The sequence below is a fragment of the Phaseolus vulgaris genome, chromosome 10 (genome assembly GCF_051622355.1).
Source record: "Phaseolus vulgaris cultivar YP4 chromosome 10, ASM5162235v1, whole genome shotgun sequence".
In the NCBI taxonomy this organism is placed as follows: domain Eukaryota; kingdom Viridiplantae; phylum Streptophyta; class Magnoliopsida; order Fabales; family Fabaceae; genus Phaseolus; species Phaseolus vulgaris.
The window spans coordinates 10,029,524-10,044,297 of NC_143507.1; the positions used below are offsets into that span (position 1 = coordinate 10,029,524).

At 30.7% G+C, this 14,774-nt stretch overlaps 2 protein-coding genes across 4 annotated transcripts; both read left to right on the forward strand.

Annotated features, from left to right (window-relative positions):
- Window positions 1-619: 619 nt before the first annotated feature.
- On the forward strand, window positions 620-2,724 carry LOC137819270 (UPF0481 protein At3g47200). 3 transcript variants are annotated; one of them, XM_068623067.2, is made up of 2 exons: window positions 620-988; window positions 1,137-2,724. In XM_068623067.2, exon 2 carries the CDS (start codon window positions 1,271-1,273, stop codon window positions 2,654-2,656), a length of 1,386 nt encoding a protein of 461 aa, XP_068479168.1. In that variant the 5' UTR covers window positions 620-988; window positions 1,137-1,270; the 3' UTR covers window positions 2,657-2,724. The 3 variants fall into 3 exon arrangements, with proteins under 3 accessions (XP_068479168.1, XP_068479170.1, XP_068479169.1); XM_068623069.2 differs by having other exon boundaries at window positions 785-988; window positions 1,174-2,724; XM_068623068.2 differs by having other exon boundaries at window positions 891-1,059; window positions 1,174-2,724.
- Window positions 2,725-2,816: 92 nt separating this feature from the next.
- On the forward strand, window positions 2,817-4,708 carry LOC137819272 (E3 ubiquitin-protein ligase MBR1). Its single transcript, XM_068623070.2, has 3 exons — window positions 2,817-4,178; window positions 4,291-4,449; window positions 4,546-4,708. Exons 1-3 carry the CDS (start codon window positions 3,891-3,893, stop codon window positions 4,678-4,680), a joined length of 582 nt encoding a protein of 193 aa, XP_068479171.1. The 5' UTR covers window positions 2,817-3,890; the 3' UTR covers window positions 4,681-4,708.
- The last annotated feature ends 10,066 nt before the right edge of the window (window positions 4,709-14,774 follow it).

Sequence of the window (14,774 nt, forward strand, 5' to 3'; positions counted from 1 at the left end):
TTGTTTCATAATTTTTAATAACATTTTATCCTTTTCTACCTTTTTGTTTTGCTTGTCCTTTTCAAAAACAGCTTTATGGAATTGCTTTATAATGTACTAACTTTTATTGAACATAAAATGCATTAATTTCAAATAAAGGTAACATATGTTTGCACATCTTTCTAAACTTTGAAATTTGACTGTAGTTTTTTATTTTTTTTAAATCATCATTTGTTTGTTGTCCATCAAATTTTAAAATTATATGATAGTTTAAGATACTCTTTCACTTAAATAATAATAATAATAATACCTACAAATTCTTATATTCTTATATATTATTATATCAATATTAGAGACCTAAAAGAAAGAAAGTGTACCCTTACCTACTACTCTGTGGCCAGCTAAGGAAGTCATCTACTTTGAAAATGGAGACAAGAGATTACCCTATTTATCAGCCTTACCCAATTACCAAAAAGATAAAAACAAACTAACACTGCATATTGTCAGAGCATTTCATTTTCTCTAGAAGCCTCTCTCAGTTCATCATTTTTAAGTATAATTTGGAAGTTAACCACACATGACTCAACTTGTTAACTTGATGATTTTGTGTTTAAGAAGAGTATTAGTAAATTTTTGAATGAATTAATTGTGCAAAGTGAACTAGAGTTGTTCAATTAGTCAATAAATAGTAACAAAATAGCAAGTAGGAAAGACCACCCACTTGTTATGAAAACTATCTATGGTGGACCAACCACACTTGTGCCATCATTAGTTATAATTAAGTTGCACTAATCTGAGTTACTATAATTAAACACATTCCCATTATGTAAGAATTCCTACCCTGTTGAAAACAAATGCACATGCATTAGTGCCAACAGACAAACACAGCATCATAGCTCAAATATCAAGGTAGCACAGTCTGAAAGTTACAGGAAGGTTTTATCTTTCTAACTTTTAGGCCTTGCAAGCTGTAAAACACTTTCTATTCCAGGTTACCAGAACAACCAAGGTTTGTGTTTTAACTCTAGGACTCATTTGACAGTGGAAAAAGATTTTTGTGTTAGCATCATTGTGAAACAGGTGTTTTTAAGTCTAGATTCTTATGTGAAAGTGTGTTTCAAGTTCAAATTTTTGTTGTTTTTCTCACCAAATTACAGTTTTTTCCATCTTTTCTCAAATGCATGTGAAGTGCAGGCCATTTTGAAAACTGAAAGCATTCAAGGAGTTCAGACCAAAATCAAGGTTTGAAGGTTTCTACAACCTCGGTTTTTTCTTGCTAAGTTGTGTTTCAATGACTTCTACTACTAGTTTTACTGCATTACCTGAAAATAAACCTCAGATTCAGCACATAGTTAACATTCCTGAACAGACTGAGCCTGAGGTGCATGATCAATGTTGCATCTACAAGGTTCCTCCCCATCTCCTGAAACTGAATGTGGAAGCCTATACTCCATATTTCATCTCAATAGGCCCTCTTCACAGTGAGAAGCCAGAGCTAAAGCAGGATAAACTGAAGCAAAGGTATTTTCATGCCTTCTGGAAACGTCTATCTCACAAGCAGTGTTTAGCTTTGTCACAATATAAAGTCTTCCTTGAAGAGAGCAAAGAAAAGATAGGTAACTCTTACTCCAAGCCAGAAGTCCACAAGAATGAAAATTTTGTGGACATGATCCTTATAGACTCGGTCTTCATCATGGAACTGTTTTTGAGAAAAACAAACAAATCTGAGCAGAAGAATGATTTGATGTTCACCACATCATGGATTTGCAAGATGACTCAACGTGACTTGTCACTGTTAGAAAATCAGCTTCCCATGTTTGTGTTGGAGGAATTGTACACAAGGGTCATCCTTGGAGATGGTGGCACCAAGGAAAACTGTCTCAAGTTCACTGAACTTGCCTTTAACTACTTTGAAGACTATTATCCACACAAGTCCAGTCAAAAGGTGGAGATGATCAAGAATTGTAAATCTTGCATTAACTTCACTGATTTGATCAGATACACCTACCTTCCTAGAGAAATCCAGGTTAATATGAATTCATCACAACATTTCACTCCTTGTGCTGTAGAATGTGTTCTCAGGACTGCAACAAAGTTGAATGAAGCAGGTGTTAGTTTTGAAACAGTTGAAGGTAGGAGCTATTTGGATATAAAGTTTGAGAAATGTCCAATCCTCAGCTGGTTCCTGTGTTTTGGTTGCTTACCATTCACCAAATGTTTCAAATGTCGATTGCAAATACCCCACTTGAAAGTAGACCAGGTGACAGAATGTATACTAAGGAACCTCATTGCTTTGGAGCAGTGCCACTATTCAGACCAGCCTTTCATATGCAACTATGTGACTCTAATTGACTCTTTAATTCACACTCAAGATGATGTGGAACTTTTGGTGGACAAGGAAATAATTGTGCATGAACTTGGAAGCCACAATGAGTTAGCAACTATGATAAATGGTCTTTGCAGGCATGTTGTGGCGACTTCAAATTATTATGGCGAAATCACAAGGAAACTCAATGAACACTACAACTGCTGTTGGAAACACTACATGGGTGTGTTAATATCTGTCTACTTCCGTGATCCTTGGAGATTCAGTTCAACTATTGTGGGAATTTCTGTGTTCTTGTTTGCTGTAGTAAACTTTCTAAGGGTTATTGGTGTGTTTCAACCAAAATATTAACAGTGATATGATTAATTTGCCACACAAATGCTAACTACTGAGTTTGAAAGGTATGCTTGTTTTTCTTTCACTAGCAGTTTATATGTGCCAATTATGAGATCAATTTCTTTTTCCTCAATTAATCCGATTAGATTTCTGCAAATGTTATAAATGCAAACAGTTGGAGTGCATGGAGAGGCAATGGACCACAACACTACTGCGCTTAATTATATTAAAAGTATCGTGAGTTCTCATTCGAAATATTAAATCATTGTATAGATGGCCTCTTGTGTAGGGAATAAGTGAGGAATAATTATCACCTTATATATAAATTAGTTTCACATAAGTCAATTTATAAATCAATTTATTAAACAGAATCTCAATATATATAAATTAGTTTCACATAAATCAATTTACTAAACAGAAGTATCATAAATCAATTATCATAAATCAATTTACTAAACAGAATCTCAAGTATATATAAATTAGTTTCACATAAATCAATTTATTAAACAGAATCTCAGAAGGTGGATTTCTTTAGATAAATAATATAATATAAAGAGCTAATATATCTTTCCGGATTTCATCCCTACTCATTTAATCTACTCATTTAATAATAAAAATTAGTATATGTGATAAATAAAATTTTTAATGATAGAAGAACTAATGAACGCTAAAATATATAAAATTAGATTTTAAAGATTAAATTAACTTTAATAGAAGATATTTTTCTGTTTAACTTGATATAATAGATTTCCAAATAATATCATATCAAGATGAGATAACCTAAATATCTAAAATTAGATTTTAAAAATTAAAATATCTTTTAGAGTAAAGATTTCCTTCTTTTATCATCTATGATTACTCTTCATAAGCAATTCATGTTACAGTAGATCTACTTGAAAATTTCCTTATTTAGATCCTGGTTTCATCTGCCTTTTGTTCAAAAGAGAATTCAGATTTGGAAACTTAGGAAAAACTGTCACTTGATAACGAGGTAAGGTTTTGGTTTTGTTCTCTTCAATTTTGTTTGATCTTGTTTGATCAGATGATTGATCAGATGATGATGTTTTTTTTTTTCTGGACTTACTTTTAACATTCACACGTGAACACTTTTTTTTTCTTGGTCATATTTGTATATGCTTTTAATATATTTGTTTTTTTTATTCCATGCAATTATGTGCTATTTTCTTTAAATTCTTGACATGGTGAATGAATTCGGTCTTTTGATGTAAGTTCATTAGAGAATTCAAGAATGAATCGCCAAAGATATCACTTTACAAGTGAAAGTAGAAGGGGTCACAGATTTGCCAATCGACACTACCATCATCATGCACCGCCTGTGCAAGTGCAAGAGATCAGAGCTCACTCTCATTCTCGTAGAGACAACATGCACAATCATCCTCCTAGAGTTCACTCCAACTTTCATGCTCGTAGAGACAACATACATGATCTTTCTTCTATGGCCTTTCTTCCGGAAGTTGTTTCATTCCGTTACCATCATATTCATATGCAATTGGACATTAACAACATGTCACATGAGGCAAGTCTATTATGTATCGTCTGATGTATTTTGCTATGAATGTTGATTCACTATGAGGTCTAAGTGACTATGAAAACTTTAATTTTCTAATTCTTTTGGAATTCCACAACAGGATCTTCTTACTTTAGGTCAACGGATTGACAACGTAAAGAGGGGTTCGTCAGAAGAAATTATTGCAAGACAAATGCGGACAAAAACTTATCTACTACCTAATAATTTGGAGGGCTCAACTTCTGAGGAACAAGAAATTAATCTTTGCATAATATGTCAGGTATCAAATGCATTATTTTATAGTATGTACTATTAGAAACATGTTTTCATCTTTCTGCTATTAATTGGAATACTTATGCATGATATGATTTCACAGGATGAATATAAGAACAAAGAGGAGATTGGAATTCTTCAATGCGGACATGAATACCATGCAGATTGTATAAGGAGATGGTTACAAGAGAAAAATGTTTGTCCCCTGTGCAAATCAAAAGTATTGGTTATTGGATAGAAGCGAAAATAAATTCATTGTTCATGCATGCACCATTCTTTCCTCCTTCATATTTTGTTGTGTATAAAGTAGTACATACCAAACATTGGTGCAATATTGAATAAACTCATTGTTACAATAGTTAATACACATCTGGTTACATTCCCAAATGGGACAATAAAATATTTATCATTAACATATTTAATTCAAGTTATTTTTAGTAGATCAATATGGAAAGAAGCTTTCACGTTTTTTTTATAAACTATATATTGAATTTAAATTATAATATAATATTATTTTAAAATATTAACTTCTAAAATAAAGTATTGACATTTAAAGAAATTATGTTTAAGAATATTAACTTAAACAATCAAATATCTAAGAATATTATTTTAAAAAACAAATATACAAAAAATATTAATTTAAACAAATAAATATTTTAGAATATTAACTTAAACAAAGAAATACGTAAACAAACAAATATTGAAGAATATTAACTTAAACAAACAAATATATAAGAATAAACTTTTTTTAAAAAAGTCATTAGTCTACCCTTTCTATCTAGATATTAATTTAAGTCTTATAAGTTTTATAAGGTCTATTTTTAAAAAAAATAATAATTTGGAATTAGAACTAGTATTTTCGGAATTACATTAGCTTTCCACTTTACTAATAATGTTGGAAGTTATTCTCAATGGATGAATATGGGTGAGACTTTTACATTTTTTTTCATTAATTTTTTTTTTCATAGTTAAAATTACTTTAAACTATTAATTTTTTTTAAATATATTGATATTAAAAGAAATCAAGTTTAAAAATATTAGCTTAAATGATAAGTGTCTAATTTCAGTAATATTTCATATTAAAATATAGACATTTATGAGGATTTATTGCTAGTTTACATATAAAATAATCCCTAATTTATGAATTTATACCTTTTTACATTTATAACCTTATTTGAATAAGAGTATTTTATTCCAAATAAATTTGGTGTTAATTGCAGATTTCCAAGGAGGATTGAAGATTTAGAGTAAATGAGAATAATTTGAGAAAAAAGAGAAAGCTGGAAGGTCCGAGAATGAAAAAAGATACAAAGAAAGATTGTTTTTTTTATGTTTTATTATTTAGCCCATTAACCCGACATAGGAAGCAACCTAACCTAAAAAACTAGGATAAATAGAGGGCCAGAGGCTCAACCCTAGTGTGCCAGATTAAGAGGAAAACACCATAGAGTGAATTGTAACCCAATTGTAAGGATGGTAGGTGCTAGAAGTATGCGTGGCCAATTCTATGCTTTGGGATTAGGAGTAATCTGCTCAAACTCTTATGTATTGATGTGATATCTTATATATTAATATTCAGTTCTCGATTGATTATTGGTATTGTTGTTTTACTTTTAACTTTTCGTGACAAATTGAGAATTTTAAATATGACCGAGAGACATTTTTAGGGTTCAGACCTAAACATCAATACTTAACTTAACTTTGAGTGTTAGACATAGACTTTAAATGTTAATTGCCATTAACGTGTCTCATTGTGATTTTTAAGTTGTTTTTATAAGTATGCGAGAGATCGATATAAATGAATTTTCTACGGGAATCAATTTCAATCAAAGAACCTAATTGACATGTTAATCAAAATTATGTGAGCGAGAGAGATGAACCTAATCCCTATTTTTCCAATTGAAGCGACAAATTCTTTGTTTGTTTTCTTATTGATCATTGCCAACACACTCAATTCAACACTTTTTTTATTGTTTTCTTGTTATAATTCATTGTTCCTTTTGATATTGATATCCATCCATAGGGACAATTATTACTTCTGACAAACGCGGTGCAGTTGCCGTAAAAAGTCATCAAGTTTTTGGCGTCGCTACCGGGGAACATGGTTGAGTTGTTGAGTATAATTTCCTAAATATTGTAAATATTTTAATTGTTTTGATTTGTTTTGATTTTGTTTATTTTAGATTTGATTTGATTTTAATAGATTTGCTTTTTTTAAAAAGAAAGTTGTTGTTTTTAATTGTTTATTTTCTTTACGTTATTTGTTTTAGTTTGTTTTTATTTTTATTTTTATCTTATTTTTATTTTATTTTAATTTATTTTAATTTTTTTTTATTTTCTTTTGATTTTATTTTAGTTTTTTTAGGTTTAGTTATGTAGTTTTATTTAGGTTTAGGTAGTTTTTATTTATTTGTTTTAATTATTTATCATTACTAGTTTTAGTTTTTATTTTTACGTTAGGTAGTATCTTTTAAGTAAGTTGGTTAGTTTTTTACAATTATAATCTTCTGTTTTATTTTGTTTTTATTTTATTTTATTTTATTTTATTCATATTATTTATTTGTTATTTTAAGTACGTTAGTATATTGTATTTTTAAGTTTTTTTTTTATATTTTATATTTATTTATTTTCTTTTCTCTTGTTTTTAGTTTTTATTTTATGTAAGTTTTTATTTATTTTTCTGTATATTTTTGTTATTTTTCTCTTAGGGTTATTTTAGTGTTTTATTTTATTTTGTTTTTGTGTTATTTTTATTTTCTTTTGCAGATTTATTTTAATTTGTTTTCATTTTTATCTTCAAATTTATTTTTATTTTTATTTTGATATTTTAAAAAAAATATATATACTCTGTTTTTTTTTTCTCCACTAATATGTTTTAGGATGAAAACAATATGACAGAAGAACAAACACCACCTCTTAAAAGGACACTTGGAGATTATGTCATGTACCAAGGACCAAAGCATTATCTCCATGTTCACATTTGTCTACATTTTATGAATTGGTGGGAACAATGGGCTTTCAATCACGTGATATTGAAAATGTTTATATGCGCTTGTTTTATTTGTCATTGGTAGGAAAGGCTAAGGATTGACTCAGATCACTTCCAAATCAGAGTCTCACTAGTTGGAAAGATGTAGAGGAAAAATTTCGGCAAAGATTTTTTCCAATTTCTCTCTACATCAAAGCAAAGTCTGAAATTTCTGTGATCAGACAAGGAGAAGATGAATCATTTTGTGAGACATGGGAAAGATTTAAAATGATACTTAGAAAATGCCCAAATCATGGGTTTGAAGATATTGCTCAATTGAGCATATTTCTCTCCGGTCTCAGATCTGACACAAAGATGCTCCTAGATGCTGCAGTTGGCAGCACAATGATGGCTTTTGATGTAGAACCAGCGACAAGGATTATTGCTGCATTGGCGTCAATTGATTATCAATCCCAACATGATAGACAAAATACTCAAAAGGAAGGGTTGTTAGAAAATGCACTCTTGGCTCAAAATAAAATTTTGACACAACAGATTGAGCAACTAACCGCACAAATGACTAAATTGCCGCAACAATTATATGTTGTGCATTCATCTCAAAGCCAGAGTCAATCAATCATGTGTGATTTTTGTGGAGGTGATCATCCTAATGGTCACTATTCTTATCTGAACAATTCACCTGAAGTTGAGGATCCATCCATGCTTGAAAGAATGAGTAAAGTTGAAGAAGCCCTAACAAAGCTTGTGATAATGGAAGAAAATAGCATGGCAACGATCAGGAATATAGAGATCCAAATGGGAAAAGTGGTCAAACAATTTGAAGAAATACAGAGTGGCTAGTTTTCAGTTGACAACCAAACCAACCCAAAAGAGCATTGCAATAATGTAATAGCTGAAAAAGAAGATGAGACTGAGGAGTTAGAGAGAGAAATGAAAAGAAGTGAGGAAGAAAAAATTAAAAATAAGGAGAGAAGTGTTCTTGAAAAAGAATTATCATATCCTCATCCTCCTTTAAAAAAAAGAAAGAAAGAAAATTCTTTGACAAATTGCTCCCTAGGAATTATTTTGCAGGAAATCTGAAGCAAGATTCAACATTTGAGAGATTTCTGAAGAATAGGAGCTATATTGAAGAGAGAAATAGAGAGCTGGAGGCTAGATGTAGTGTCATGACTCAAAAGGACTTGCTTCAAAATTCCAAGAACTTAGGAGGTTTTAATCTTCCTGTGTCTATAGGTGCTTTATCTGTGGACAAGGCTGCACTGTATTTAGGCGATTTGGAGGTTCAACCCACCAAGATGCAGTGGGCAAAAAGATCCATCAAAGATCCTTATGGTGTGGTTGAAGATGTTCTTGTAACGAGGAAGAATGCATACAACAAAGAGAGTTGTCCATCTTGAAATAAACAAGCGTCAATGAGCGCTTACTGGGAGGCAACCCAGTCCACATTTTAGTTTTATGTTGTTTTATTACATTTGTTCATTTCATTAAACAAAAAAATTAAATAATTAAATAATATAAAAAAAAAAATCTTATATGTCTCCTAATGATTTTGCAGGTTATGTATTTTGACCTGGGGACAGGTTCTATTATTCAGGGGTTTAACAAAACGGTAGATAAAGATTTTAACAAAAAGCTGGATGACTTCTTAAGAAGAGAGGATTGAGCAAAAATATGGTTTTATCTTTCTAATTCTCTTTTCTTTTCAGTTATTTGAATTTTGTCTTATTTTATTTATTTTATTTTTCGGTTATTTTGTTTTCTGTTTATTTGCTTATTTGTTTAGTTTGTTTTAATTGCTTATTTTGTATTTTGAATAAATTTGTTGTTTTTGTTAGTTCTTAGTTTTAGGTTTTGAATTATCTTTCTTGAATAAATTTCAGTTTTAATTTGTTTATTTTCTAGTTTATTTTTTCAAATAAAAAAGAACTAGAATATTAATTTTGAATTGTGAAAAAAAGAATTTGTGTTTAAATATTAAATAGTGAGATGAATTAGACACATGTTAGAAAAGAAAATATGATTGAATCCCTATTGAAATGTAGTTAAAATTATGATACATGAAAATTTAACAAGATGATTGATTATGACAGATAATGACAAGAAAAAAAAGGAATGAGACCAATTAAACCAAGTGAGTGTGTGAACCTTAAACAGTTTTGAGAATTTTACTGATGAATTGACAGTTGTGGTTGCTTAATTTTTATTTTTGTTGCATCATAAAATAGCATGAAGATGATTGAGGCATTTGTTTGTGTTAATTAGGAGTCAGGGCCAAAAAGCCAACCTTTATATTATAATTCCATTTTTTTTATAAATCCCCTTTGGGCCAAGAAATTTTTGTTAATATTGCACCTTAACCTTTAATGATATATTTTCCTACCCTTTTGCATGTTTAAGGAAGGAGAACATAGATGCAATACATATAGAAAAGAGAATGGTTGGTTATGATTGTGAAAGCTCAAAAAGTTGAAAATAGAAATAATATTTTCCTATTATTGAAAAAAAAAATAGAAGAAGAAAAAGAAATAGAAAAGAAAAAAAAATCATCATGAAAATCATGAAAAGTTAGAAAGAAAATGAGGAAAAATGTGATCTTGAAAGAAAGCGGTGATTAGATAACATATATGTTCTCTATAAATTGGATTGTAGGTATGTTATTCTTCTTTAAGATGTGCATTTTGTTATTTGAAAAACCAATATTTTTTGGAAGCCCAGCCTCATTACAACCCTGGAAAAGACCTCAAGATTCATGTTTCTAATATGTTTGTGATTTGAAGATGAAATGAAAAGCAATCGTGATTTGTTATGATTTAGTGAAAATAGAGAGAAACACTTACCTGTGAGAATATGAGAAGATATTCCTTGATGAATTGTCATTTGTTTGTTTTGATTTGATCCTAGAAGTTGATTGTCTCTATATTTTTCTATATTTGAATTTGGAAGCATCATAAGTTTCTAATTTGATCTGTTGTTTGTTGTTTAGTGAATTGAGCTGTTTGATATTTAAATTCAAATATATTCATTTACTTTGCTTGAGGACCAGCAAAATTCTAAGTTGGGGAGAGTGATAAGTGTCTAATTTCAGTAATATTTAATATTAAAATATAGACACTTATGATGATTTATTGCTAGTTTACATATAAAATAATCCCTAATTTATGAATTTATATCTTTTTATATTTTTTATAATCTTTATTTGAATAAGAGTATTTTATTCCCAAATTTGGTGTTAATTGCAGATTTCCAAGGAGGATTGAAGATTTAGAGTAAAAGAGAGTAATTTGAGCCAAAAAGAGAAAGCTGGAAGGTCTCAGAATGGAAAAAATCAAAGAAAGATTGAGCCTTTTTTTATATTTTATTATTTAGCCCATTAGCCCGACATAGGAAGCAACCTAACCCTAGAAAACTAGGATAAATAGAGGGCTAGAAGCTCAACCCTAGTGTGCCAGATTGAGAGGAAAACACTATAGAGTGAATTGTAACTCAATTGGAAGAATGGAAGGTGCTAGAAGTATGCGTGGCTAATTTTATCATTTGGGATTGGAAGTAATTTGCTCAAACTCTGATGTATTGAGGTAATATCTTATATATTAATATTCAGTTCTTGATTGATTATTGGTATTGTTGTTTTACTTTTAACTTTCCGTGACAAATTGAGAATCTTAAATCTGACCGAGAGGTATTTTTAGGGTTCAGACCTAAACATCAATACTTAACATATTTGAGTGTTAGAGATAGACTTGAAATGTTAATTGCCATTAACGTCTGATTGTGATTTCTAAGTTGTTTTTATAAGTATGCGAGAGATCGATATTTAGGAAACATTCTTAAGAATTTTATATGCGAGAGATCAATATAAATGAATTTTCTACGGGCATCAATTTCAATCAAAGAACCTAATATTGACATGCTAATCAAAATACATGTGAGTGAGAGAGATGAACCTAATCCCTAATTTTCCAATTAAAGCGACTAATTCTTTGTTTTTTTCTTATTGATCATTGCCAACACACTCAATTCAACACTTTTTTATTGTTTTCTTGTTATATTTAGCGAATATTTTACTTGATAATTCGTTGTTCCTTGTGGGATCGATATCTGTCCTTAGGAACAATTATTACTTCTGAAAAACACGGTGCATTTGCCGTAAAAAGTCATCATTAAACAAACAAATATTTAAGAATAAATTTTTTTAAACTATGTATTGATAGTAAGAGGTAGATGATTAAAAATATTAAGTATACAAGTAAAAGCTTAAGACATAATTTCAAAAGTTCACTTTTTGTTATTTTTGTTGCTATTCAATGGTGGCAGTGTGATGTACGTCCAAATAAAAAAATTAAGTTTTAATTAGTATTTTGTTTAATACCATAAAAGAAAAAAAAAACTTTAAATTATTGAAAAAATATAATTTTTATATAGACAGAAACTAAAGGTATAAATATTTTTACAAATTTAAGGATGGTGAAAAGGTCGGAAAAACATTTCTATGTCTAATTAACAAGTTTAATGTGTTTTGCATTAAAACTTTTATAAAATGAAAAGAAAAGATAGGAAAAACACAATAATAAAGGGATGAATTGTTTTAATTAATCCTTTCATAAATATTGTATGTCTAGTCGTCAACTAAGATTTTAGAAATGCATATACATAAAACAAATATTAATACTATCATTAACATATTTAAGTATATGAATTTTTTTAAAAAAGTTTGTTATCATCAGAACTCTAACTTTATGACCGTTATCAAAATTGTAACTTTATTCATAGACCGTCTAGTTGAGTTAATATCGTCTAGGTCTCAAAACTAGTTTGCGTATGAAGTAAGTAATTCTCAGAGACGATAATGTAGGACTTTGTAAAAGAAGTATATGACTCAATTAATTTAAATTTCTAATTTATATAATGGAAAAAATGAGTTTTTATGATGATTGGATTGGATGAATAAGAGGTTACAAGAGCGTGCAACACTCTTAATTTTGATTATGAATTCAATGGAAAATATATGTATATGATTACATCTTGTTACATCACACTCATATATTGCATTTTAGGATAAATTTTGTTTGTAATTGTTGTATAAACATTTTATGAAAATGATTTGAGGTTGTACACATCATAACGCTTTCTTCAATTTTCCCTTTGTTTAGAGAATCTTTAAATAGAGCTCGTGCATCCCATTGCTTTGTTTTCCATTGTAAGTTGTACTATTGTCTTCTCTAGATCCTTTTGGTAATGAGTCTCATTTTCCCCCCACGTGTTGTTTTCGTCGATGCTCTCACGTCTTTGACGTTTGTTATTTTGATGAGTCTTAAGAAACACTAGACCGTGCCGTCACATTCATCTCACTTGAAATTGAAAACGCTTCAAACATTCTTTTCATCTTTGTTTTCTCTTTATTCTCTACAGGCCCATCTCACCCACTCATCTTAATTATTCAATTTTTCCTTTATTTAGAGAATCGCCAATCTCAATTCTTTGAGCCACTACACCAATTTATTTTTTTTTATCTTGGACAATGCCTAAAAAACGTTGCCTAAAGTAGGAAAACCGTTGCCTTAACTTTAGACAACGCTTTAACAACACTTTTTCAGGCATGGAATAAGCAGCCATGAGCTTCGGTGTAGGCAACGTTTTTTTGCAGTCGTTGCCTTATTACAAATGTTGCCTTATACTGGTAGAATATGCAACATTTTTCGGAAAAAATTTTAGGCAACGCTTTTTCTCATAATGTTTAGGCAATTCATTTTCAGTGTTGCCTATTGTTTAGGCAACATTTTTTTAAATGTTGTCATTGGTAAAGACAACACTTATTTACATGTTGTCTATCTTGTTTTAGGCAACACTTATTTACATGTTGTTTGTCTTTTAGGCAACACATTTTTAGTGTTGCATATTGATAGATAGGTAACACATTTTCAGTGTTGCATATTGATAAAATAGGCAACGGTTTTTTTTATAATGGTTAGGCAACACTTATTTACTTGTCTGTCTTTTTAGACAATATTTATATAAATGTTGTAAGTATTTTTGGACAACACTTTTTTAATGTGAAAATTTATGAAATACATCTTAATTTATAAAATTACTCTATATGCAACATTTTCAAACTGCTTTAAAACACAATATTTATATAAATGTTGTAAGTATTTTTATTGTATACCAAAATAGTAGAAATTGAAATCATTACAACTAATTAGATTTAGGAAATCTCTCAAAATTTCTACATTTCTTCAATCGATCATAAATCTTTCTCACTAATTAAAGCGGGCGCTGGATAATGGCGACTAGGGCAACATACGGTGGAGGATGCGGGATGCGGTGGCAGCTAGGGCAACATGCGGCACGGCTGGTGCGGCACGCGGAGGAGTCTGGCGAGACGCGATTGGTGAGCTAGTTCGTGACGCGGTGGAAGCTTGTTCGTGGCGCCGCAGCTGCGGCTAAGGCAACACGCGACGTTGGTGAGCTACTTCGTGATGTAGTGACAACTGATTCGTGGCGGCACGATGACGACTAGGGCAACACGCGACGTCACTGGTGCGGCATGCGGCGTTGGTGAGTTAGTTGGTGGCGCGGTGGCAACTGGTTCGTGGTGCGGGCGCGATGAGCGTAGCAAAGTGAAGATGGGAGTTGGTCGGTGGTGTTGGGTCGCGGCGCTGGGTTTACAGTGACGAACAAAATCCACCGGCACAATGAGTGAGGAGCACAGACGTTATTGTAGTGGCAAGGAGTGAAGACGGGAAAAAAGTGAAGTGTGTAAGAGTGAAGGAGGAGCGAAAATGAAGTTTGCTGCCAAATGAGTGCGCGAAATTTTGAAACTCTAAAAAATGAATGCGTGAAATTTTTGAAACCTTAAAAAGCAACGACGTTTCCTTTCCATAACCGTCCTTATTTCTGCTGAACCTTAAAGTAACGACAGGTCCTCCCAAAAACCGTCGTTATAAATGCTTCCGTTTGCTTTATAATTACAAGTTTGACACCGTTTTTTTTAACGATGGGTTTAACTAAACCGTCTTTATATAGCGTCGTTATAGTGATATTTTGTACTAGTGCTATTTTCTTTCCTTAAAACCCGTGACATTATATGTTCTATATCCCCCTCATTCAAATATGGTTTTGTTGCTTAAGCACGAATTTCACAATTGCTTCTAAACTCTTAACCTTTTAAGTCACAGAGTTCACTCCAATAGCATACCCTTTATGGATAGCGGCAATTTTTTGTTGCTTAATCAGTTGCCTAATAAGAATTAACTATTAATTATATACGCTAATTATAAGAAATATTGTAATTCCAAAATATGCAACTGAGACATAGAAGATAAATCTGCAATTCTAAATTATAA

What these genes read in the sequence shown, in the direction of transcription:
- LOC137819270 (XM_068623067.2), top strand. Translation starts at nt 1,271, where the DNA reads ATGACTTCTACTACTAGTTTTACTGCATTACCTGAAAATAAACCTCAG.
- LOC137819272 (XM_068623070.2), top strand. Translation starts at nt 3,891, where the DNA reads ATGAATCGCCAAAGATATCACTTTACAAGTGAAAGTAGAAGGGGTCAC. An exon ending in TTAACAACATGTCACATGAG is followed by an intron (nt 4,179 to 4,290) that starts GCAAGTCTATTA and finishes ATTCCACAACAG; the next exon opens with GATCTTCTTACTTTAGGTCA. An exon ending in ATCTTTGCATAATATGTCAG is followed by an intron (nt 4,450 to 4,545) that starts GTATCAAATGCA and finishes ATGATTTCACAG; the next exon opens with GATGAATATAAGAACAAAGA.